Source organism: Bos javanicus, chromosome 8, assembly GCF_032452875.1.
Source record: "Bos javanicus breed banteng chromosome 8, ARS-OSU_banteng_1.0, whole genome shotgun sequence".
Taxonomy (NCBI): domain Eukaryota; kingdom Metazoa; phylum Chordata; class Mammalia; order Artiodactyla; family Bovidae; genus Bos; species Bos javanicus.
In genome coordinates, this window is record NC_083875.1 from 91,663,902 (window position 1) to 91,691,828 (window position 27,927).

The window sequence follows — 27,927 nt, forward strand, 5'->3', positions numbered from 1 at the left end:
CCTTTATTTTTGGAATAAAGGTAATATTTTTTTGGAAAAGGATAAGAGTTATGACCGATATAGGATACCTGTACGATGTTCTTATCCATGCCATTAATTTAGGGTGTGGTTCTGAAAATTTCCCTTAACCTTTCTAGGCTTTAGCTTTCCTGATCATTCATTCATTTGCGCATTCGTTCATCATTTACCTGCCTCTAATACTTTGTAATAAGGTAAGTTTATCTCTAATATTTTCTGAAATTTTCCATGAGCAGATCTCATGCTACATCTGGCCAATTCATATGCCACTGTCCTTTGACTTTTCACCTCTGTCCTGAATGGCAGCATCGCCTTGGTTCCCACGCATCCTCTGGGAAGGGCGCGGGGTGGGGGACAGCAGAAGCTGGGTCTCTCTACAAGCGATGCTGTGGTCTGCCTCTCAGATGGGAGCCGTTCTTATTTGCTGGAAGGTTTATATAACAGATGTTACAAGGCAGACAAGTAAGCACACACTCCCTGAGCCCAGCGCACGTGGAGCCAGACACGCAGACACTGCCAGTACCAGTACAAGGAGAGCTGCCGGGTGATGGAGGGAGTATGCTCTGAGGGGCGGGCACAGCTCCGAAGCCCTGCTAATGTCTCTGTGTGGCCATGCTGTATTTTCAGCTTGTCATCATGGCTGGGACAGTGCTGCTTGCCTACTACTTCGAATGCACTGACACTTTTCAGGTGCATATCCAAGGATTCTTCTGTCAGGACGGAGACTTAATGAAGCCTTACCCGGGGACAGAGGAGGAAAGCTTCATCACCCCTCTGCTGCTCTACTGTGTGCTGGCGGCCACCCCAACTGCTATTGTAAGTACAGAAAGAGATCTCCCTCTTTCCTGTTGGGTCCTAAACAACATTTTCTGTCTGCCTCTTCTCCTCTTTCCTCTCTTCCTGGGCATACAGCAGCAGCCTTATTAGATGTGTCCTTTTCCGGTCCGGGGTGAGTAGAGCCCTGCATAAAATCTCATCTAAGTAGGCCTTGTCTTTTACAGGTGGCTTTTGCTTTTCAGTGCCTGAATTGAAATATATATAATTTTTAAAGTATGTCTGAATATGTAAGTCAATAGTCATGAGTGGCTGTCATGTTAAGTATAGCATTTGTGCTCTTGAAAAAAACAAAAGTATGGTGTGCGTTGTGTGTATTCAGAAGAGGTTGTAAATGTAAACGCTGGCCTTGATATAAAGACTCACGTCAGATTGGAACAGAATCCCCCACAGCCTGCATCTCCTGTTCTTCTGACTGAACTTCCAGAGAGGCCGGAGATGAGAGAAATCGCTTGACCTGATTTGCCGTGATTTATTCTGGGCAGCTCTGGCTCTGCTCACATTGCATGACATTCAATTAAGTTGCAACTTTACCTTCATTGATTGCACTCTTCTCTCTCATGAGGGGAAAAAAAAAATGGCCCAACAGTCCTCTAGGGAGACTGTTTCAAAAGCATAAAACTCACAGATCTGTATTGTCTAGTAAAGTGATTTAACACTTAGACATCTTAATTTTAACTTAAAAAATGACTTTGTATTTTAAAATAAACATTTCTTTGTACATGCTATGGGGTCAGATTAGTTGGGATGTTATCATTTGCAACAGTTATCATTTATCATTTGCCCCTTTTTTCTTCCAAAGCTTCCTCCCCCTCAACTCTCCCCTCCTCTCCTACCCTTTCTCCCTCATTCCCCACTCCCCTCTCTTTGGGACAGTAATAAAAATAACCACTGGCATGCAGAAGAGTGTACTGATTACTCAGATGTTCAGTTCAAGTATTGTTTTCAGTACAAATGTTTTCCTTGCTTTAAGATGAGACATGGAATCGAATTTAGAGGAGAATATGCACATAATGAGTACTTTAAGTTCATTTTTATCATTAATTCTAGGCTTGACAAGCTCCCCCTTAAATGATAAAGCTGCAGTAGGAATTAGGATCAGCTGTGATAAAACATGGTCTCTCGTGGTGGTGAAAAACACAAGCTTTGCAGTCCAACCTACAGGACATCCTGTCTGTGTGACTCCGGGCAAGTCACTGTCCTGTTCCCTCCCACTCGGCCCCCCCAAAGCAGGGATAATGTGATTGCCTAGTTCACAGAGTTATCAAGACTTAAGATGCTTCGTACAAATACTTGGCATAGTGTCTAGCATGCACTAACTGGTTAGAAGTAGGGGAAACAAAGAAAAACTGGAAACTGATCTTCACCTTCTTCAGGATCACAGATGAACTTCCTCTCCCTGCAGAGGAGACTCCACTGAGACCCTAGTGACACCTCCTGTTTAGCAATTTCACTGAGACCCTGGTGACATCTCCTGTTTAGAGATTCCACTGAGACCCTAGTGACACCCCCTGTTTAGAGTGATAGGGGATGTGCCCCTCTTAACTTTCCTTTCTCACCAGCCCAAGGACTACGAGAAAGACCCACTTCCAGGCATCTCAAAAGATGATACAATTCGCTCCCCAGGTAAAGCCTAGAGGCTACACTGGGTTCTATCTGGAACGGCTTAATGGTGGCTCTACCCAGAGGCACTGGGCTTAGCTGGAATCAGGTCCTGGTTTCTTCCTGTCCCATAAACATACCATTTTCTCATGTTCTCAGATGAGAGATCCATTGACTTACTAACATTTACCTATCTTCTTGCTAGTCCCAGGAAATATCATTGCCTGGGCTCTCCTGCAATTACTTTTTGTAATTATAGAGACATTTTTCCTTTAAAAAAAAGAAAGAGAAAAACTAAGGAAAGCAAAGGAAGCAGATCAATAAAAATTATGAACAAATCAATGAATCAGAAAACAATAGGATTGATAAGTAAAATGTACAATCCCCGTGTTCTAACAGAAGAAAGACAGAAGTAAAAAAAAAAAAAAAAAGGAAAAAAATACATAAGCAAAAATATATAAATGTTTAAAAGTATTATAGTTTTGTTAAAATTGTAGATTCAGGTCTGTGCAAATACATGCTTACCTCTCAATAAAATTGATAACATTCTATGAAAATATAACAATGCCTTTAATAGAAGTAGAAAACTGAATAGATAACAATAGAGAAAATTTTAAACTGTCTAAAATTTATCTCATATCATTGGAGACACATAACTATTATAAAATTCCTTCAAAATTTCAAGGCATAAAAAAAAAAAAATTTCAAGGCATAGAAAATCAGTAACTATAAAACTGTTCCAGAGCCTTAAAATAAGCGGAAAGCTTTTCAATGCACATTATAAAGCAAGAAAAATAGGGATTTCACACACTTAGAAAGTCTATATACACATCCACAAAAGCATTAGGAATGTTAATTGCAAGCAGATGGAAGAGGACTGATAAATTTGTCTACCTGAAAAATAAGCGTTTCTACCAAAATAAAAAGTACATAAAGACTGTAAAAATATTTGCAGAATACGAGACTCCCATGTAAATATTCTTACTACTTAAAAAGATGAACTTCCCAAAATAAAGATGGGTAAGGACAAAAATAGACAATTAACAAAATAAATTGTTTGTACATAAACATTTCTAAACTCATGAATTATCACAGGAAAGTAGTTTTTTATAGTCCAGAATTTTCCCCATGTAAAATTGGCAAGTGCTTTAAAGAAGTATAACCTGTGTTGTTAAAGGTACAGATACTTTCATACAATTTGAGTCAAAATGTAAACTGAGGGGCTTCCCTGGTAGCTCCGTGGTGGGGAATCCATCTGCCAACGTAGGAGACACTGGTTTCATCCCTGATCCAGGAAGATATCACACACCATGGAGCAGCTAGGCCCTTGCGCCACCATTATTGAGCCTGTGCTCTAGAGCCCAGGAGCCACAACTTCTGAGCCCATGTACCCTAGAGCCATGCTACACAACAAGAGAAGCCTCTGCAATGAGAAGTCCATGCACCTCAACCAAGAGTAGTTCCCCACAACTAGAGAAAGTCTGTGCAAAGCAATGAAGACCCAGTGCAGCCAAAAATAAATAAATAATATTTTTAAAGAAACTGGCCATTAAAAAAATGTAAACTGACATTTTCTTTTTGAAGGGCAGCTGGTCAAAGATGTACTAAGAGTTTTATAAACTTTGAACCCATTAATTCCATTCCTTGAATTTATGTTAAGAAGATAACCAGAGTAGGGATGTTCAGTCAGCTTTAAGAGTAGGATACTTGGTGGTAGCTAAATACACAGAACTAGAGGATTGTCCAAACTCATTATGAGGCCATAATATTTCTGAAACACCTCTAAGAGAAATGAAGCATGCTTATGATTTAATGAAAAGATTTTTATGAGTGCTAAAAAATTGTATCTAGTATCAGAGGTAAAAGCTTTTTCCCTTCTATAAGAGAATATTAGATTCTCTTAGTTTTCTAGCTCCGTTTCTCCAGAAAAAGAGGGTATGTATCAGCTATGTTGCTAGGCAGAATTAACCCCTGATTGGTGAATTGCCCCTGGACTCAGAGAACTGAGATTACCCAAGACGGTGCCATGCTATGATTTCCCAGTGCAAGTGACTCTGGAAACTTGGAAGCTATGTCTGTGGAACTGCTGCACCATTTATTGACTCTGATGGGACACAATAAGTCTTGTAAGCCAAGGTGGCTCCTGCATCCTCTGATGTGTCTATGGTCTCCTTGCACCTGAGCTGCACTGGATCACTGCAAGGAAACAGGATGAAGAAGAGCAAGTGAGGCTACCCAGTTGGCAAGCTATTAGTTCCTCCCAAGTGGACCAGTGCCAAATGAGACATGTGGTTGTCTGTGGCTCTGAATATTTAACAGACCCTAAGAAGACACTGTATGTGTGTTACTAGTCCCAAATTTATAATTATACATAAAAAAAACTGGCAAGAAACTAAAATGTACAGCTATTATCTCTGAGTGCTAATGGAACAGTTATTTTTTCTTCTGCTATACAATTAAATTCTACATCAATGCAGTATTTTCAAACTGAAAGATATTTTTAAAACATTGATTCTTCTGGCATAATTATGAAATGATCAATATTTAGTAAGATTTAAACAGCAATTCTAATAAACAAAAACACATATGACCAAAAAACAAAAATAAAACAACTTTATGAGGAATTTCTCTTCTCTCTGGGTAAAGATGATAGATTTCATTCTAAGATTTTCAGCTGAAATTCTTCTCAAACCATGAATTCGGATCATATTCCTTTTCCCCCAAATGATATGAACTAACATGTGGTCAAATGCTGTGATGGAAAGCCAAGGGAGTATGGCCACTGGACAGTGAACTGAATTTTAAGGATCTAGAGTTCTACTCTCGTTTTCAAGTATGGAGCTCTGATTTGGACATTCCATTCCTTTTCTTCCTGGGGAGAAAAGTGTGACCAATAATGATGGTGGGCCTTCAAAGATATGTGCTGAGGAATATTCCGTAAATGAAGATGGCAAGGATAACTCCTTTTAATTTTCTTGTATCCTGCAGTCCTTGCCTAATTTATCCTCATAGCATCCCAGAGAAATAGAAAAGAGATATCTCAAAGAGCATAGAGAAAGTGTATGGTCCAGTTTCCTTCATTTTTGACTCTGAGTCTATGAGTTCATTTAGGAAGACAGTCATTAGCTACATTACTTGTGACTCAGCCATGTTAAATGATTTGCCGAAGGCTGCAGCTAGTTCTCTATGTGAATGGACAGTAACCCACCCATTTGATTCTATTTTTATTTTCCTCTCAAATGAGGAGCATTGCTAGGACCCAGCACTGATTACAGCTGATGGGTTAATGGCAGAGAGTCCAGTGGCCTTGAAACCCTGCTGTGGTGCTTGATCTTCCCCCGAAACCTGAAAATAAGTGAGCAGCTGCAGGACAGAGAGTGGACCTCTCCTGATGCTCAGGGACACCTCCTGGGAGCAGGGAGCCGTATTCACTTCTGTCCCTCTTGGAGAGGTACAGCATATCCGAGAGCAGTCTGTATCAGGCCACCTGAACACAGATCCCAAGTGCCAAACTCAGCACACCCCTACCCCCCGAGTGTGCATCCTTCATCCTCATGCTGCAGAGTCACCCTGTCTCAGGTCTGCTCTGTCAAGAGAAGGAGGGATGTCAGTTATGGCTTTCCATCCCAGTAATTGTATGGCCTCTGATAAGGCCTGTTCCCTCTGTGGGTTGGATTTCTCATCTGTAAAAGGTAGGCTTGGGCTAAATGATCTCCAAGGTCTTTCTGGTTCTAATACTCCTTAAGAGCTGAACCTTATAATTGGAGGCTCCAAATGTCAGATTCCCAACTCCTTAGTCTCTCTTGACTTTCTTTCTGGAGTTTAATTTGTGCCTGGCCAAGGGTTACACATAAAGGCACAGCCTGTGTGTGTTTGTGTGTGTGTGCAGGGTTTCTCAGAATGGTACAGTATGTGTTTACTCCTTTTTAAACCCATTTCCTATTTTCCCTGGAGTGAAAGAAGGCAGGGCTACTCTGGTGACTCAGTGGTAAAGAGTCCTCCTGCCAATGCAGGAGACATGGGTTCAAATCCTAGGTTGAGAAGATCTGCTGGAGAAGGAAATGACAGCCCACTCCAGAGTATTCTTGCTTGGGGAATGCTGGACAGAGGAACCTGGTGGGCTATAGTTCATGGGATCACAAAAGAGTTGGACATGACTTAGAGACTAAACAACAAACGATAACGACAAAGAAAGAAGGCAGGACTCCTCAGGGGTGACATGTGACACAAACTAATGGCAGTTCTCTAAGAAGGCACCTCAACCTGGACTCATCCATGGTGTTCTGTGTATTCTGTGGTTGATGTGCTAGAGGACAAGCTAACGCCCTGCACTGCCGTGTGTCTCTGAGGATGGGTGCTAATTGCAGGGATGCACAAGAAAAGGCACAAGGGAAAGGACTCTGCTGTGGGTTTGATCTGTCACTTCCTATTTCTCCTTCTGTGCTTCGCTGTCAGAAAGGATCAGCATCATGTGGAGGCAAGGCCACGTGGGAGCAACCGTGCAGGGACTTAGGAAAGGTTAGAGCTTGGAGTATTTATTGTGTCCAGAACCATTTAGCCAAAAGTGTTGGCCCAGGCTTCCAAGAAATCTGCAGGGTGTGTTCTGACCAACGTGGAAACCCCGGCTCACAATTGCCTCAGGCCCCCTGAATAAACTCACAGACTCAAAGGCAGAGAGCCTTTTTGGATAAGAGGATTTAACTCGGTGGAGAATCTGATTTACCCGTATTGTATCTCAGTGCCAGCACCACAGGGCATGAGAAAATAGCTAGTAAACCTTTACTGGCCTCACAACAAAGTGACAGGAGTACTTAGAATTGAAACAGCAGAACGTTTGACGCCCAGCCCAGGAGAATCGACACAGCTCATGGTCTGCATGCAAGCGTGCACGTGAGCATACATGCACAAGACTACGAGAATTTCCTAGGAAAGGAAGAGACAAGCATCATTTGATAGAAAGGCCCACTCTGGAGGAAACTGTGACTCTTCATTTGGGGGGTTTCTAGGCCAGAAGCTCTGGGAGTGAATACAAAAGCTCAAAGCACAGCGTGGATCAGAGAGTGGGCCCTGGGCAAAGGCACATCTGTTGCCTGGCTGATGAGGAGCGCAGCTGCGGCAGCAGAGGAGACAGGGTCGGCACCTGAGTGCCTTGTCATCTGCCTCTTCCCGGCTCTGAACAGCCGCAGCTATTGAAACCCCTTTTAATACATCATCATTCACATCTTTTCCCTTTTGTACATCATCACATGATTTTTTTTTTTTTTAATAAGAAGCCAGTGCTGATTTTTCATTTTATTTTGGCCCAACAATGCAACATGTGGGATCCTAGTTCCCTGACCAGGGATCGAACCCATGTTCCCTGCAGTGGAAACGTGAAGTCTGAACCATTGAACCACCAGGGAAGTCCCTATATATATTTATCTCTACCATGAATACATTTTCTTTATTGCAAATGTACTTAATCATTACAATTTACATTTTTCCCTCCCTGGGAAAGAGTTATAAATATCCTCATTAACTGCTGTGGATTTTTTCAAAACCTTGAAGAAGAATATCTATTTCCCTATTTACTATGCATGTGATGGATGAATGCTCCAAATTCCTTTATGGACTGTTTTTTACCTGACATCATCTGACAGCGAGATGTCCTTACACCTTTGAGATGTTCCTTACCACCTTTACAATGCTTCTTTTAATGACTGATGATTAGATGATTGTGTTAGGAGTTTTGATAATTTGTTTCTTGAAAAGACTCCCATTTGCCTAAAATTATGTGATGATGAGTTTACTTGGTGATCACAATGCATTTTACTTTTTACTGAGAGCAGTATTTTAGCTAAATCATTTTAAATTCCCATTTCTCTTATATCCACTGTTCAGAAAGGGGAAAAAAAAAGTTCAAGAGAACACCCTGCTTTGGCAAGGCAGTGTGCCACCTTGGTGCTACACTTCATAGCAAGTGTCGATTTCAGAGCCTTCTGAATGGGTAGGTGCTGCCCCTGGATTAAGACCAGTAAGTGAAAAGTGACAGGGAAAGGCACTCAGCCATGTCCAACTCATTGCAACCCCATGGACTATACAGTCCATGGAAATCTCTAGGCCGGAATACTGAAGTGGGTAGCCATTCCTTTCTCCAGGGGAATCTTCCCAACCCAGGGATCTAACCCAGGTCTCCCACATTACAGGTGGATTCTTTACTAGCTGAGCCACATGGAAAGCAGTAATGACGACTCTCCAATCCACAAAACACTTATTATCTGAGTTGCTGGATAATTTCCAAAGCCGTCATCCAAATAACCTTGATTCTATCGAAGCCTTCAGCTTTGAAAGGCATAGAAATGTCTACAGCTGAATTCCTTTATTTACACTCAAGTGTGATAAAGCAGACGTCAAGAGGTCTTGAACCAAGCACAGCTCAGCAGGCCAGAAGACTAGAATCCTCTCTGCAGATCTGAGGTGTCACTGGTACTCATCAGGAAAGATTAAACAGAACATGAAGATGCTGGGCAGCATGGTCAGTATGCTTAAAATCCCCTGGGTCACTTTTAAACAGGATCTACAGGAAAAACCCTGGGCCTCAGACAGTAAAGAATCTGCCTGCAACGCAGGAGACCCAGGTTCGATCCCTGGGCCTGGAAGATCCTCTGGAGAAGAGCATGGAAACCCACCCCAGTATTCTTGCCTGGACAATCTCATGGACAGAGGAAGCTGGTGATCTATTGGTCCATGGGGTCGCAAAGAGTCAGACACAACTGAGCGACTAACACGTGTGAACACACAACACACACAGCAAAAACCATGCCTGCCTTTCTCAGAAATGCTCGCGAGTAAAGAAGCCTCCCAATGAGGATACTGGAAGCATCTACAACTCCCTGGGACTGAAAGCTCTGCAGCTACTTAGACACTGTTATTAAGAAGTGTGCAGAGAACCCTCTTCTCTTCCTCAGAGCATGCTACCTGCACACCCAGGGAGGGGCTGCCAGCCTCTGCTGTCCTTTAGAAACACAGGTGACAGGTCTCAGGCAGTGTGATGACTCTGGAGGAGGCTGTGTCCACTTTGCTCCAAGGGAAGATTATTTCATGATGGCAAAGCCCTGTTGGGTTTGAAAAGTGAATGAAGGCTGGAGGGAGAATTACTATAAGAACCTATGCTGGCCCTGGAGAGCTTAACCAACAGAAGAGAGACTGAAGCCCAATTATGTGATATCAGTTCCCTTAATCAGCCCTATCTTGTCAGTTTTTATCATAAAAACAAAGATCTTGGAAGAAAAACTTAAAGGTCTCCTACAGAGCTCCCCAACCTCCAGGATCTAATGTCAGATGATCTGAGGTGGAGCTGGTGTAATAGTAATAGAAATGAGGCACATGATAGATGCAATGCATTTGAACCATCCTGAAACCGTTCCCCCTCCCCAGTCCATGGAAAAATTGTCTTCCATGAAACTGCTCCTTGGTGTTAAAAAAAAAAAAAAAAAGGTTAGGGGCCACTGTAGTCTAACAGATGAGAGATTGACAGATAAGGAACCAGAGAGGTCAGCCAAGTGGTCCAAGACTGAACACCTGGTTAGGGGCAGGGCAGAGCTTGAATTATACCATGTTTCCTTAACCCAGGACAGTTTTTAAATCAATTTCAGCACACATTCTTGCCTAGACCAACCAGTAAGTGAAAGCAACAAATACTCTTTGAGCTTCTCTAGATGCTTTTATATACATTTCTAATAATCAATAATTTTCTGATATAGTTATTACCCTCATGTTTAAAATCATGGAGGAAAAAAAAAGCTTGGAAAGGTTATCTGCCCAAAATCACCCCTCAAGAAGGGAGGGAACTGAGATTTCAACTCCAGAGCCTACATTTGAGAAACAGGACTATGTGGGAGAAGGAGATGGTGGGATGATATAAGGGACTAGCGTTGAAACATATATTACCATATGTAAAATAGATGACCAGTGCAGGGCACTCAAAGCTGTTGCTCCGGGACAACCCAGAGGGATCGGGTGGGAAGGGAGTTGGGAGAGGGGTTCAGGATGAGTGGATACATGTACACCCGTGGCTTAGTCATGTCAATGTATGGCAAAAACCACCAATATTGTGAAGTAATTAGCCTCCAACTAAAATAAATAAACTAATTAAAAAAAAATAAAATCATAAACAAAAAAAATAAACAGCAATGACTTTGATATGCCAAGTATCAGAGCTACAGCTAGTATATACATGAACCCAAAACCTATATTCCAGGATCTCTAGATGCCTTTTGTGATAACAGCCACATAGAACATGCAGTGGATCCCCCTTACAACACTAAATGATAATACGTCTTCCAGTGACTTTTTCTTCAGACATCATATTTTGCGATCTAGAACACTATCTTCTAAATATTTTGCATTTCCATGGGATTTTCCAGGCAAGAGTACTAGAGTGGGGTGCCATTGCCTTCTCCTATGACTTATCAGATCTCCTTAAAACACTGTAAAGACATGAATTCTGAAAGATTTCACCAAACTGATGTATTATATTCCAGGGTTATTTATTTGAAATTTGGGCTTCCATATTTGAAAGACAAATTTATCAAGAGTCACTATGAAGTCAGTCAGAAAGAGAAAGATAAATATATATTAACACATATGTATAGAATCTAGAAAGATAGTACTGATAATCCTATTTGCAGGGTATCAGAGGAGACATAGACATAAAGAACAGAATTTTGGACATAGTGGGGGAAGGAGAGGGTGGGATGATTTGAAAGAATAGCCATGAGACATATACATTACCATGTGTAAAACAAATCAGATCAGTCGCTCAGTCGTGTCCGACTCTTTGCGACCCCATGAATCGCAACACTCCAGGCCTCCCTGTCCATCACCAACTCCCGGAGTTCACTGAGACTCACGTTCATCGAGTCAGTGATGCCATCCAGCCATCTCATCCTCTGTCGTCCCCTTCTCCTCTTGCCCCCAATCCCTCCCAGCATCAGAGTCTTGTCCAATGAGTCAACTCTTCCCATGAGGTGGCCAAAGTACTGGAGTTTCAGCTTTAGCATCATTCCTTCCAAAGAAATCCCAGGGCTAATCTTCAGAATGGACTGGTTGGATCTCCTTGCAGTCCAAGGGACTCTCAAGAGTCTTCTCCAACACCACAGTTCAAAAGCATTAATTCTTTGGCACTCAGCTTTCTTCACAGTCCAACTCTCACATCCATACATGACCACAGGAAAAACCATAGCCTTGACTAGATGAACCTTTGTTGCCAAAGTAATGTCTCTGCTTTTGAATATGCTATCTAGGTTGGTCATAACTTTCCTTCCAAGGAGTAAGCGTCTTTTAATTTCATGGCTGCAGTCACCATCTGTAGTGATTTTGGAGCCCAGAAAAATAAAGTCTGACACTGTTTCCACTGTTTCCCCATCTATTTCCCATGAAGTGGTGGGACCAGATGCCATGATCTTCGTTTTCGGAATGTTGAGCTTTAAGCCAACTTTTTCACTCTCCACTTTCACTTTCATCAAGAGGCTTTTGAGTTCCTCTTCACTTTCTGCCATAAGGGTGGTATCATCTGCATATCTGAGGTTATTGATATTTCTCCCGGCAATCTTGATTCCAGCTTGTGTTTCTTCCAGTCCAGCGTTTCTCGTGATGTACTCTGCATATAAGTTAAATAAACAGGGTGACAATATACAGCCTTGACGAACTCCTTTTCCTATTTGGAACCAGTCTGTTGTTCCATGTCCAGTTCTAACTGTTGCTTCCTGACCTGCATACAAATTTCTCAAGAGGCAGATCAGGTGGTCTTGTATTCCCATCTCTTTCAGAATTTTCCACAGTTTATTGGGATCCACACAGTCAAAGGCTTTGGCATAGTCAATAAAGCAGAAATAGATGCTTTCTGGAACTCTCTTGCTTTTTCTATGATCCAGTAGATGTTGGCAATTTGATCTCTGGTTCCTCTGCCTTTTCTAAAACCAGCTTGAACATCAGGAAGTTCACGGTTCACATATTGCTGAAGCCTGGCTTGGAGAATTTTGAGCATTACTTTACTAGCATGTGAGATGAGTGCAATTGTGCAGTAGTCTGAGCATTCTTTGGCATTGCCTTTCTTTGGGACTGCAATGAAAACTGACCTTTTCCAGTCCTGTGTCCACTGCTGAGTTTTCCAAATTTGCTGGCATATTGAGTGCAGCACTTTCACAGCATCATCTTTCAGGATTTGGAATAGCTCAACTGGAATTCCATCACCTCCACTAGCTTTGTTCGTAGTGATGCTTTCTAAGGCCCACTTGACTTCACATTCCAGGATGTCTGGCTCTAGGTCAGTGATCACACTATCGTGATTATCTGGGTTGTGAAGATCTTTTTGTACAGTTCTTCTGTGTATTCTTGCCCTCTCTTCTTAATATCTTCTGCTTCTGTTAGGTCTATACCATTTCTGTCCTTTATTGAGCTCATCTTTGCATGAAATGTTCCTTTGGTATCTCTGATTTTAGTCAGTGGGAATTTGCTGTATGATGCAGGGAACCCAAAGCCAGTGCTGTGACAATCTAGAGCGGTGGGATAGGGAGAGAGGCAGGAAGGGGGATCAAGGAGGAGGGGACATATGTATAGCTAAGGCTGATTTATGTTGATGTATGGAAGAAACCATCACAACATTGTAAAGTAATTATCCTCTAATTAAAATTTTAAAAAAGGAGTTACTCACTAAAAGCATATGTATTGTTATCTAAAAGTTTTAGGTCACTTGTGATAGTAGGCGGCATAGCTGTGGGGGACGAGAGATGCACCAATGGAATTCACTTGCTTGTTCGTGGCCAGGTCTAGAGTTTGGCCTTGATCATTTCTCACCAGAGGGTATTCTCATTTGCTATGAGTGATAGCATGCTTGTTAGTCAACAATCTGAAAGACCGTAATAGGCAGGGCAGCCAGGGCCGAACACATGGAGAGTCCCACGTGTCCCGGCTGTCCTCTGAACAGAGTGGTGGATGGAGACAGAGTGTGCATGGCAAACAGACAGATGGAGGAACCCAGTCAGTGCCAGAACCAGAGTCATAAATCTGCCAGTGTGAGAGGTGGCTTCCAACATGGGCTGGTGGCCTGGCAGGGAAGCAGAATCTCGCCCGCCTCTTTCCCCAGAATCAGGCCTGTATGAGACTATAGGACCCAGTGGATGGAGAAACAGTACACTATGTGTGATCAGTGAAATGAACATCCTCGCAGCTCATTCACGGGATCTGAGAGCTGGATTGTTCCATCAGCAACCTCTACGTCCATCACAGTCTGAACTGAAAATCAGGACTGTTGTCCTACCTTTAACTTATAAAATGACCCCCTTCCTCTCTTTCTTCCTTCCTTCCTTCCTTTACATAAACAGTATTGCTTAATATACTCAAAGTATTATATCAGTAACTATATAAGTTAGCATATATTCTAGTTCTGATTTTTTTTCTATTTCATACCTTAACTCTGATTTGAATATTGTTGACCAATAGTATCAATTCATATACTGCTTATCCCTGCTGACACAAGAGTCTTAGGACATTTTACTTATGGATTATTTGAGCTCCATACCCTTTTACATGGCAAGTTTTGTTTGGTGTACCTTGGAGTGATTTTGTTTAGATTTGTGTGTATGTGCATGCCTGTGTACACATATATGTGCATTTTTTTAAAAAAACAATATGTTATGTGTAGATTTTCACTCACATTTTCTTGCTATTTTGTCTCGTGTGAGTGTGTGCACTCAATCACTCAGTCATGTCCAACTCTTTGTGACCCCATGGACTGTAGCCAGTAGGCTCCTCTGTTCATGGAATTTTCCCAACAGGAATACTGGAGTGGGTTTTGCCATTTCCTCCTCCAGGGGATCTTCCCAACCCAAGAATCGAACCTGAGTCTCCTGCATTGGCAGGTGGGTTCTCCACCACTGAACCTCCTGGGAAGCTCCAGATGTCAGGATAGAGATCTGTATAATATGTTGTGGGAACAATGATAAGACAGGGTCTCCCTTTTCCTGAGGGGACCTGGCAAAGGTTTGGGGAGAGTCATGACATTTTCACTGAGTCTGGAAGGATAAATACTAAAAATTATTCTTCCTTATAGTCTCCCTCATTAAACCTGTATTCCAAAACACCTTCATTAATCTGATATGCTTAATTCATTTAACACTGAATAACAGCTATGTGCCTTACACTGGGCTAGGCCCTAGGGATATAACCAGAATAAGATAAGCAGGACATCCTATAACAAGGAATAACAATGATAGTGTGTACTCATTTGTGATAGGAATAGAAAGGAAAACATGAGGTAAGAGATTCATATACAACAAGAATGCTTAAGCTAGGCTCTGGGAGTAGAGAATGCACCCTCAAGGAAATGCTGTGTCATTACCCAACCATGCATGAATTTATCCCCATCTGTTCACTGAGATAAAGAACAGAATGCAGTGCCATCATTCCAGTGGGGACAAATAAAGCCTTGTGGCACCTCATTTTGAGAGAGATAAGTCTAACGAGAAGAAAAGGGAAAGCTGAGTTCTTAAAGCTATTCAAATATTTTTACCAGAAGGAGCATTAATGCATTAATTCCAAAGGATGTCACAAAATATTCCTAGACATATGCAGACAGCACCTGCCAAGGTGATCCATGCTGTCCCACCGTTTGCCTGTCTGACCCTGAACTCAGTCTATTCCTGCCAACTTTTCATCCCATTCTGACTTGGCCATAGTTCTACTTCTACTACACCAATCTATCTTGTACTTTAATATCATCTAAGGTTTTCAGTGTTTAAAGCATATTGCATTTGTTTTGTTATCTGTGTCATCAATATTAAACACAAATTCAACAAGTATTTTATTGGATCACTACTGAGTAAAAGTGTAGCATTTAAGAGAAAGGACTCTACAGACAGGTTTCCTGGCAAATTATTTCACCCTTCCATGCCTCAGGTGTCTTATCTGTACAATAGAATAACAGTGTCTACTTGCTTCAGAAACTGTGTGGCCAAATCCCTGAGACTGTTGAGTTTCTCTCTAGATGAAGGGGGAAACATCTGTTTCAGAGGACTCCAGCTTTACTATTCTATCACTTAACTTCCACCATTCATGTGCCATTCATTATGTTGGCATTTTTATCCATCTAAATAGATATTCTATAATTAGAGGAGGAATATAAGGCATAGAAAGTCTTAAAACATTGATGAAGTTTATCTAAAACCACAAGCACATGCATAGCAAAAGTGTGACAGTCAACTAATTTAGAGTAGGAGAATATCACTCAGGCAAACATGCTCAAATAAGATTTTTCACGTAAATAATGGTAGTATTGCCACATAGTTCAGTTCAGTCGCTCAGTTGTGTCCAACTCTTTGCAACCCCATGGACTGCAGCACGCCAGGCCACCCTGTCCATCACCAACTCCTGGGGTTTATTCAAATTCATGTCCATTGAGTTGGTGATGCCATCCAACCATCTCATCCTCTGTCGTCCCCTTCTCCTCCTGCCTTTAATCTTTCCCAGCATCAGGGCCTTTTCCAATGAGTCAGCTCTTTGCATCAGGTGGCCAAAGTATTGGAGTTTCAGCTTCAACATAAATCCTTCCAATGAATATTCAGGACTGCTTTTCTTTAGGATGGACTGGTTGGATCTCCTTGCAGTCCAAGGGACTCTCAAGAGTCTTCTACAACACCACAGTTCAAAAGCATCACGCTCAGCTTTCATTATAGTCCAACTCTCACATCCATACATGACTACTGGAAAAACCATAGCCTCGACTAGACAGACCTTTGCTGGCCAAGTAATGTCTCTGCTTTTTAATATGCTGTCTAGGTTGATCATAACTTTTCTTCCATGGAGTAAGTGTCTTTTAATTTCATGGCAGCAGTCACCATCTGCAGTGATTTTGGAGCCCCCCAAAATAAAGTTTGTTTTATATTTTAAAATAACTGTTTCCACTGTTATTGCCACATAATGAAATAACAATTTATTGTGATGTGTGCATATAATGCCCTGCTGGGCACATTGGCTATCCCAGTCACTCCTCATCACTGTAATACACACATTCAATTTAAAATATTCAAGGCCAGCTTGAGTGAGCTTGTTCATTGATTCTCTTATTTATTATTTCAACTTATGTTTTATATGACCTTAGAATTTAATATTATACCTGAAATCTACCTGAAATGATCAATTATTGCTTTCTCTAATTCTTTTAGAGAGTTGACTGCAAACTGCTATTTAACTCTCCATCTCTCCAACATAATTTTTTAATACAATTGTGACGCCTCAGAAGTTTTCAGTTTTTTTAAGCCACTGGTCTATCAGAAAGCTCTCCAACTTGATAATTCTTTTTTTTTTTTTAACTTTACATAATTGTATTAGTTTTGCCAAATATCAAAATGAATCCATCACAGGTATACATGTGCTAATTCTTTAACATTCCTTCTCCAGATTTTTATTGGTGAGATATCCATGTATTTCATAAAGTCAACCAGAGAATCTCTGATTGCCCAGGAGAAAACAATTCTGACTGGAGAATGCTGTTACCTGAACCCCTTACTCCGAAGGATCATAAGATTCATAGGTGAGTACAAGGGCATGTTGTATAAGCCCTCACATATAGGTAAAACTTACTAAAGATGAACATACTTGATAAAATAACCTAAGCTATGGAAACACCAACTTTAAAAGCAAGGGTTGTTTTAGAGTTTTTCTAGGAAGTACAGAAATTGTGCCTGACCATGGTGCCAACTCACATACTTACTAAAGTGTTTAACAAAAAATTTCAACTTTTTTCCTATACTATATCTGAGATTCCCTCAGGACATATATTTTAATATTGACTGGAAATGGCCATATGCCCTTTAGCTGAGTCAGGCAAGGGGGTGGGCCATCAGGGAACACCAATAAAATGAACTTAGAAATAATCAAATGTCCTGAAAAAAAAAGTTTACTACCTAGTAATTCTGTTATACAGGGAATTTTTAAAAGTATGGGAAATCACATCCATCAGGTTCTTGAAAATCATACCTTTCCAAAGTTGGAAAACAAAGAGTTTTACTAGTGTTTATGACAAAGAATAATTAAGACACTTTCTATAGTCCTCCTTCTAGGACTTTTATAAAAATCCTGAGGGGATATGGATAATGATCACAGATATAGGAATGAATGTGTATATGGGTAAATGTGGGAATATAGATCTCACAGAGTTCCTACACAGTGAGTACTCAGTAAATAATTATTAGTGTTCTAATGAGACCCTGCAAATTATGTACTGGCCAGGTACTTGTGGGAGAGAAGATAAAACTCTGAACATATCAACATGGTATTAACACAAGTCATGACACCATTTAGAACATAGAGAACTGACAGCTGAGAAAGTGAGGTCCAGAAGACACATGCTCTCGACTCCTTTGATTATTCTTAATCCTTTTCTTCCTAATGAAGAAACGGTTGAATTTCCTCAGGTCATGAGCAAAGGATCACAGTACAACCAAATGTGTGGTAAATTCATGCACCCCGACGTTCCCTGCAGCACTGTTTATTAATATGATAGCCAAGACATGAAAACAACCTAAATGTCCATCAGCAGAGCAATGGATAAAGACGATGTGGTACATATATACACGATGGAATATTACTCGGCCATTAAAAAGAGTGACATAATGCCAGCAACATGGATGGATCTAGAGATTATCATACGAAGCCAGAAAGAGAAAGACAAATACCATGTGATATCACTTACAAATGGAATCTGAAACACAACACAAATGAAATACATATGAAACAAAAATAGATGTACAGATATAGAAAACAGACTTGTGGTTGCCAAGGTGGGGAGGGTGGAGGGAAAGACTAGGAGTCTGGAATCAGCAGATGCAAATTATTCTATATAGGATGGATAAACAACAAGGTCCTGCTGTATAGCACAGGGAACTACAATATATTCAACATCCCGTGATAAACCATAATGGAAAAGAATATGAAAAGAATGTATATATGTGTATAACTGAGTCACTTTGCTATCCAGCAGAAATTCAACAATAGTATAAATCAACTATACCTTAATAAAATTTAAAAACTATATGCAGTAACTTCCAACATTGGCATGGGAGTGAGGGAAGTAATAGAGTGGGAGGCCTAAGAAAACCTAAGTTAAAAGAAGCAACCCTTAACATTCAAATCATCTTCGGCATTTACTGGTATTTGCAGAATCCCCTGTGGGAATCTGCAGCAGGCTCACTGGGTTTACCCTGATCCATATGATGTCATCACTATCTATTATTCATTCCAAACAATAGTGTCTTTCAAAGACATTCAGAATTTGGTCACTTGTTACCAGAGTGACTTCAAGAAAAAAAGAGGAGAGGAAAGAATATTTATTATACAGAACACTGGACTAGACACTTTATAATTTTCTTGATCCACCCAACACCCTTTAAGGTTCATTATAGTTCTACCTGGGCAGACAAAGAAGCTGATATAAAATGGGATAAAGTCACTGTTCCCAAGGACTGTGAGTGTGTGTGTGTAAGGCTAATAATACCTGTATTGTGAGCATGAAAAATACTATGATGAAGAGCTTGATACCCAGTTTGTAATAGATGATGGTAATCATTTACTTTTAACTTTCCATCGCATGGTTTTGCTTCCCATGGGTTCAGTTACTCACCATCGGCCATGGTCCAAAAAGGCCCCAGAAATAATTCCTAAGGTTTAAATCACTCTCCATTCTGAGTACGCTGAAATCTTGCTCCATCCTGCTCTGTCATGAACCTTCCCTCTGTCCAAAAGGTCCCACCTGGCTGTCAGTCACTTGGCGGCCCTCTGGTTATCACATTGACTATCATTATATCGCAGGGCTATGTTCAGGTAACCCTTACTGTACTTAATAAAGGCCTCAAAGCGCAAGAGTAGTGATGCTGGCAATTTGGATATGCCAAAGAGAAGCCATAAAGTACTTTAAGTGAAAAGGTTAAGGTTCTCAATAAGAGCAAGAATCATATGCTGAGGTTGAACCATAAGAACAGATCCTTTGTTTGTAAAATTATGAAGGAAAAAGGAGTATATGCTAGTTCTGCTGTCACATCTCAAATTGCAAAAGTTACGGCCACTGTATGTGGCAAATACTTAGTTAAGACAGAAAAGGCATTACATGTGTACAGTAAGATATTCTGAGAAAGAGAGACTATATTCACCTTTTATTACTGTAAATGTTGTTACAATTGTTCTATTTTGTTATTAGTTGTTAATATCTTAGTGTACCTAATTTATAAATTAAACTTTATTCTAAGTATGTTGTGTATCAGAAAAACATAGGATTTGGTATGATCCATGCTTTCAGGCATCTACTGGGGGTCTTGGAATATATCCCCGTGAATAAGGGGGACTACTGCAATTTGTGATCCCTTAGAGAGGAGGGACTGTATCTTTCTTGCTTTGTATCAATAGCATATTGTAAAATGCCTTCCATAATTTTTCTGGAGGGGTAAAGAGCAAAACTAAACTGTGTTAAATCACAGATTTACCTAAAATTGCTTTCATAAATACTGATTCTTAAATATTCATTTGCCGCCTGTTTAACTTTTTACCTCTCTTAGCTTAGTTCTGGAAAATTAAGGTACATAAATAAGGCAATTTCTAAGAGAAATTCAAAAGTCTATTCTGACTTTTCATATAGGAGAGGGAGGGGTTTATCTTGAGATGGGTAACTTTGTCGTAGTATCTGTGGATTTTTTTTAATAAGAGAAAAAAAGCATACTACTTGAAATGAAGATCCTTTAAATGGAGATGTTTCCTTTTAAAAAATTAAAGTATAATAAGGTATTACCCAAAATGTATTAGAAATATTATTGTAAATCGCTTAACAGTCTTTTTTTCTAGCCTAACAGCCTGCAAAATGTATACTATGCAATTGATATTAGAAAATGATAACGATTCCTGTAAGCTGAAATGGCATGACTTTGCTCTTGCAGTTTATATAATTATTCTAGAACCTATTACAAATAGTGTTTCCTAACAAGTACAATCAGTTTCACATTGAGAAAATGGCCAATGAACTAGCAAAATATTTTTAAACAAAAGAATGCTTTATTCTATCACAGATGAGAAAAAAACTTGAGGTTCTAGTACATTTCTAGTGAGAGTAAGTTGATATACCCTTTCTGCACAGCAGTTTGACAGTATATTTCAATAGCCTTAAAATAATCAACCTTTTTAACTCTAAAGTCTATTTTAAATAATCTGTCCTAAGGAAATAATTGGAAATGTAAATCAATTTTTACAAACTAAAATCATTTTTTCATAATATAAATTAAAAATATCCAAAATATAACTTCTAAAAATAGTGCTACCATAAGGTACAATCTCAGAAAATGGTATTTTTTAACCAATTTTTAATGAAAGGGGAAAATTCATGATATAATGCCATGTGGAAAAAGTCAAGACACTAGGAACCTATGATTATCCTGAAATAAAAAGGATGCAACATGACATGTATGTATCAGTCTCGAAGAATGGCAAGTCCTTTAATAGTGTTTGCTGTTGAAAGAAGAGCTAAAAGTAGCACCTTGGCTCTCAGATTCCCTGTCTTCTCTAGACTGTGTGATTGGGACTTGAACAGACAGCCCCTCACCCTACCCTACAGATCCAAATTAAATTTTAAGTGAGAAAATGGCAATGGCCAAGTCAAAGGAAAAACATTCAAATTAAGCCATCTTGTCCTATAGACAAATGCTAACTGTGCTGACCTTGACAGAAAGGATTGAATTCCTCTGATTCCCAAATCCTGCAATAACTTTTTTCCAGGGTCCTCATTATAAGGAAGACGAAACACCCTCACAGACGTAGAAAAGTTGTGGTTACCAAAGAGGAAATGTCTTCGAGTAACAGATACATACCACTATGTATAAAGTCAACAACAAGGATTTACTGTATAGCACAGGGAACTATATTTAATATCTTATAATAACCTATAATGGAAAAGAACCTGAAAATATATTATGTAACTGAAACACATTGCTGTACACCTAAAACTAATGCAATATGACAAATCTACTATACTTCAACAAAAAGAAGTCTCCCAGGCTTTAGCTATAAACCCTCATAGTTAACTTCTGTGAAAGTGAACTCGCTCAGTTGTGTCCGACTCTTTGCGACCCCATGGACTGTAGCCCACCAGGCCCCTCCATTCTTGGGATTCTCCAGGCAAGAGTACTGGAGTGGGTTGCCATTTCCTTCTCCAGGGGATCTTCCCAACGCAGGGATCAAACCCAGGTCTCCTGCAATGCAGGCAGACGCTTTACCCTCTGAGCCACCAGGGAAGCCCAACTTCTGTACTCATTTCCAAACTGCTATATAGTTTCTCACACTGTGTTACATGACGTGGGAAGGGAGAAAAGGAATTGGCTGAACAAATTTGACCAACCTTTTATCAAAGCAAATGTTGTGCAATTAGTAACACATATTTAGGCTTCTCCCTTTCATGTTTTACTCTCCATTGCTTTCCCTTCCTATACCAGGTTTTTTTGGTATGCATTCAACTAAACAACAATACACAGGCTTAAGTTCTAAGACAATATAAACCTCTACATTCTCTTTTCAGAAACAAAAACAAAGAAAGGAAGTCATATTTAAATTCTTTTCATTCACAGATATTCTTGAATAAGCATATATTGTAAATATTATTAAATAATAGTTGTTCTGTTTAAAACTGAAAAGTATGGGTTTTTAACCCATAGGTGCCATTGCCTTCTCCGTTAGATTGTCTACTAGCACCTAAAATAGACTGTCATTCAGAAACTATTTATTATGGGCTTTTCATTTGGAATTACATGGTTGCTCCGTTATTACTTCTAATAAAACTTAAATTAAATACCAAGCAAGTCTTAGACCATTTATTTAGGTCAGGTCTAAGGATTAGGTTGGAGAAGGCAATGGCACCCCACTCCAGTACTCTTGCCTGGAAAATCCCATCGACGGAGGAGCCTGGTGGGCTGCAGTCCATGGGGTCGCTAAGAGTCAGACAGGACTGAGTGACTTCACTTTCACTTTTCACTTTCATGCATTGGAGAAGGAAATGGCAACCCACTTCAATGTTCTTGCCTGGAGAATCCCAGGGACGGGGGAGCCTGGTGGGCTGCCATCTCTGGGGTCGCACAGAGTCAGACACGACTGAAGCGACTTAGCAGCAGCAGCAGCAGCAAGGATTAGGTAGCCATGAACAGACTGGAAAGTACCACAGTAAACAGTTAATTCATGTAACACTAATTAATTGCCATAAATTAAGTGTGATCTAAATGAAGCATGAATATTTTAAATGCAGCCTCAAAGGTCACAGTGTTTTATGGTTGTAAGAATTGATACCCTGAGACAAGCTTAATGTCAGCCTTTTTGAGAACTAGAAAATCGTTCTCAATTTAGAAATTCATTTAGATCTACTTTACCTGCAAGGAAACTCCATTTGATTCCATCAGTCCATTTTTACTTGCATTCAGTGTTTATAATTATAAACAGGGGACTGATCATATGTTTAACCTTCAACAATTGTTGGCATCTACCATATGCTAAACACTGATTAAGGTGTTGAGAACATATTAGTGAACTGAATAGAGATTTATTTGTTCTCATTGAATTTATATTCTAATGGGGGAAGCCAGGCATTAAACTAAGTATATCATAGTATTTGTGTTATGGGGGGAAATAATGTAGAAAAAGGAAATAGGGGGGTTGCAAAGGCAAATATGCAATTTTAAGTGGGAAGGAAGAGGCTGCCCTCCAGTGAGAATTGTCTAGAGTCGGCAGTGACTTCATAGCAGGACAATGACCATTCCGGGAAACTAGGTGCCCAGTGAACTAGCCCAGCTCCATGTGTTGACTATGGAAGTTGACCTTGGCTGGAGAGTTTGAAGGAGAGTGTCAGTACCCAGGCACCCAACTTTAGTTCTGAGTCCAGAGTAGACCCTAAAACAAACATGTCAAAGACAAGGTAGGGCATGGGCCTATAAGTAGATGGAGATATTTCTATAACTCAGCAACAAGAACCAGATTTGAACCCAGGTATATACCTGAGGAGGCAAAAGCCAGGATGGATCTTAGGAAATAAGTGGAACCTCAGTTTCTGGACCCCGTGAACATCCAGACCACCAGACTTTGAGACAAAGATGTTTGATGCTTCCCTCTAGGGACCAGGACTGACTCTGGAGGCAGGAGAGGGAGGCACGCTGAGGTTGAGAGCCTTGGTTGACGTCAGAGGCATAACCAGGGATCAAGCACTGCTCACGTCTCAAGAAGGTGTGATGAGGCTGCTTTTGGCTGCTCAGTCTAGTCCTCCTTGAATGTCAGTCCTCACTGAACCAGAGCACTACAGACCTCAACAAGACTCCTGACCCAGAATTCTACAAGTTACTCTAATTATCGAGAGGAAAGTTATTTAGTCATGAGACTCAAGTGACCCTTTTCCAAAGACCCTTCCCAGCACCAGTGTTTAGAGACTGGACTCAAATAAAAAGACTAACTGAGTGGCTTAGTGCTAACTAGAAGGACTATGTAAAAATTAACACTTAAGAGCTGACTAAAAGAACTAAGGATTGCTGCTTTCTCTAGCACTTTGCAGATTAACCTGTGCAAATTAATGGCACTTCAGTGAACTCATTGGCTGTAAAGCAGAGTTTCTCTTCCTCAGCACTACTGACATCCTGAGCCTGTTCTTTTCTGTACAGGAGGAGAGGACATCCTACATTGTAGAGTGTAGGATGCATAGGAGCGCCCCTGGCCTCTAACCAGATGCCAGTAGCACCCCCTCTCCCACGAGTGACAATCAAAAATGTTTCCAAACATTACAAAATGTCCCCTGGGGACAGGATCACCCTCAGTCAAAATCCACTGCTATAACGAGTATTTCAAAGACTTTTTAAAAGAGTTTTATGAATATTTATGTTATATAGGATCACACACAACAAAATCAAGCACAGTGAGGTGCAGAAATACTGTCTGAATATCAGAAATGAATCCCAGGGCTTCCCTGGTGGCTCTGAGGTAAAAGAGTTTGCCTGCCAATGCAGGAGACACAGGTTCAATCCCTGAACTGGGAAGATCCCACATGCTGCAGGGCAACTAAGCTCCCATGCCACAACTGTGAGCCTGGGAGCTACAACTACTGAGCCCACGTGCCACAGCTACTGCAGCCTGCAGTAATAGAGCCTGTGTTCCACAACGAGAGAAGCCACCTCGATAAGTAGCTTGCCCACTGCGACTAGAGAGTAGCCCCCACTTGCCGCAACTAGAGGAAAGTCCTCGCAGCAAAGAAGACCCAGCACAGCCAAAGAAAGAAAGAAATGACTCCCAACAACTGATAAAGGGGAGTTTCAAGGTTTTCTATGATTAAAAAATAATAACAAAATTTGCAAAATATGCAAATATCAAATCACATTGTATACCTGAAACTAATACAATGCTACATGTCACTTGCCCCTTAATTTTAAAAAGTGCATGTTTTGGAAATAATTTAAATTATTACATTAAAACATAATAACAGTGAATGGGAAATGCTGATGCAGAGAGCAGCAGTACCAGATCAGGATGGCTCGTCACCAATAGGGCTGGCAGCTGCCTGCTGATGGAACTTGAGGCTGGTCAGGTGGTGGGAATGGGAGTGGATTCAGATCAACAGCTTTGGCTTTAGAAACTTATAAATATGAATCAGAAAGAACAAATTTTGAAGGCTGGAAGCCCTCCAGGATTTGGTCTCCTGTGTTTAGGTTCCTTGATAGGTAAGGAATCTAAAATCTTCCCTCTCCACCTTTAGTTTGTATCTAGGTGTACTTTCTAGCACATCATGCAAAATGCTGGGCTGGATGAATCACAAGCTGGAAATCAAGACTGCCTGCCGGGAGAAATATCAACACCTTAGATATGCAGATGATACCACTCTAATGGCAGAAAGTGAAGAGGAACTAAAGAGCCTCTTGATGAAGGTGAAAAAGCTGGCTTAAAACTCAACATTCAAAAAACTAAGATCATGGCACTCACTCCCATCACTTCATGGTAAATAGATGGGAAAAAGAGGAAACAGTGAAGATTTTATTTTCTTGGGCTCCAAAATCACTGCAGACATAAAATTAAAGATGCTTCCTCCTTGGAAAGAAAGCTATGACAAACCTAGACAGTGTATTAAAAAGCAGAGACATTACTTTGCCACTGGTCTATGTCAGTTCAGTTCAGTCGCTCAGTCGTGTCCGACTCTTCCTGACCCCATGAATCACAGCACCCCAGGCCTCCCTGTCCATCACCAACTCCCGGAGTTCACTCAGACTCACGTCCATCGAGTCAGTGATGGCATCCAGCCATCTCATCCTGTCGTCCCCTTCTCTTCCTGCCCCCAATCCCTCCCAGCATCAGACTCTTTTCCAATGAGTCAACTCTTTGCATGAAGTGGCCAAAGTACTGGAGTTTCAGCTTCAGCATCATTCCCTCCACAGAAATCCTAGGGCTGATTTCTTTCAGAATGGACTGGTTGGATCTCCTTGCAGTCCAAGGGACTCTCAACAGTCTTCTCCAATACCACAGTTCAAAAGCATCAATTCTTCCATGCTCAGCTTTCTTCACAGTCCAATTCTCACATCCATACATGACCACAGGAAAAACCATAGCCTTGACTAGATGGACCTTTGTTGCCAAAGTAATGTCTCTGCTTTTGAATATGCTATCTAGGTTGGTCATAACTTTCCTTTCAAGGAGTAAGCGTCTTTTAATTTCATGGCTGCAGTCACCATCTGTAGTGATTTTGGAGCCCAGAAAAATAAAGTCTGACACTGTTTCCCCATCTATTTCCCATGAAGTGATGGGACCAGATGCCATGATCTTCGTTTTCTGAATGTCGAGCTTTAAGCCAACTTTTTCACTCTCCACTTTCACTTTCATCAAGAGGCTTTTGAGTTCCTCTTCACTTTCTGCCATAAGGGTGGTGTCATCTGCATATCTGAGGTGATTGATATTTCTCCCGGCAATCTTGATCCCAGCTTGTGTTTCTTCCAGTCCAGCGTTTCTCATGATGTACTCTGCATAGAAGTTAAATAAACAGGGTGACAATATACAGCCTTGATGAACTCATTTTCCTATTTGGAACCAGTCTGTTGTTCCATGTCCAGTTCTAACTGTTGCTTCCTGACCTGCATACAAATTTCTCAAGAGGCAGGTCAGGTGGTCTGGTATTCCCATCTCTTTCAGAATTTTCCACAGTTTATTGGGATCCACACAGTCAAAGGCTTTGGCATAGTCAATAAAGCAGAAATAGATGTTTTTCTGGAACTCTCTTGCTTTTTCCATGATCCAGCGGATGTTGGCAATTTGATCTCTGGTTCCTCTGCCTTTTCTAAAACTAGCTTGAACATCAGAAAGTTCACAGTTCACATATTGCTGAAGCCTGGCTTGGAGAATTTGAGCATTGCTTTACTAGCGTGTGAGATGAGTGCAATTGTGCGGTAGTTTGAGCATTTTTTGGCATTGCCTTTCTTTGGGACTGCAATGAAAACTGACCTTTTCCAGTCCTGTGGCCACTGCTGAGTTTTCCAAATTTGCTGGCATATTGAGAGCAGCACTTTCACAGCATCATCTTTCAGGATTTGAAATAGCTCAACTGGAATTCCATCACCTCCACTAGCTTTGTTCATAGTGATACTTTCTAACGCTTACTTGACTTCACATTCCAGGATGTCTGGCTCTAGATGAGTGATCACACCATCATGATTATCTGAGCTGTGAAGATATTTTTTGTAGCATATTAAAAAGTAGAGACATCACTTTGCTGACAAAGGTCCATATAGTCAAAGCTATGGTTTTTCCTGTAGTCATGTATGGATGTGAGTTGGACCATAAAGACGACTGAGTGCCAAAGAACTGATGCTTTTGAATTGTGCTGGAGAAGACTCTTGAGAGTGCCTCAGACTGGAAGGAGCTCAAACAAGTTGATCCTAAAGGAAATCAACCCTGAATATTCATTGGAAGGACTGTTGCTGAAGTTCTAATACTTTGGCCACCTGAGGTGAAGAGCCAGGGGTGGGCAAAGGATGAAATGATTAGGTAATGTCACCAACTCAATGGACATGAATCTGAGCAAACTCCAGGAGATAGTGGAGGACAGAGAAGCCTGGCGTACTACAGTCCATGGGGTTGCAGAGTCGGGACCACTGAGCGACTGAGCACACAGCACGCACACAACAGGAGTGAGAGAGGAAGCAGATCCTGAGAGAGAAAGCCCCGAGGAGCTGTCCTGCATGAAGAGGAGTAAAGTCCCTCTTGTTGAGATAGAACCATCTTACCAAGAAGTTGTACAACTTTGGAAACTTCCCTGACAGTGCAGTGGTTAAGACCGCACACTTCCCGTGCAGAGAGCACAGGTTTGATCCCTGGTTGGGTAACTAAGATCCCACACGACATGTGGCATGGCCAAAAGCAGACTTTTTAAAAAAATCATACAACTTTATACTTTGG

At 40.8% G+C, this 27,927-nt stretch overlaps 1 protein-coding gene across 6 annotated transcripts in view; it reads left to right on the forward strand.

Annotated features, from left to right (window-relative positions):
• The window catches only part of PLPPR1 (phospholipid phosphatase related 1), a 611,864-nt gene that overhangs the window by 558,296 nt on the left and 25,641 nt on the right, over positions 1-27,927 (forward strand). For 5 of the 6 annotated variants that reach the window (XM_061426348.1, XM_061426350.1, XM_061426349.1 and 2 more), the window contains 3 exons: positions 138-212; positions 646-834; positions 16,891-17,023. In XM_061426348.1, coding sequence (XP_061282332.1) covers positions 138-212; positions 646-834; positions 16,891-17,023 — 397 coding nt within the window. The remainder of the gene's footprint in view (positions 1-137; positions 213-645; positions 835-16,890; positions 17,024-27,927) is intronic. The other variant, XM_061426351.1, reaches the window with a different exon arrangement.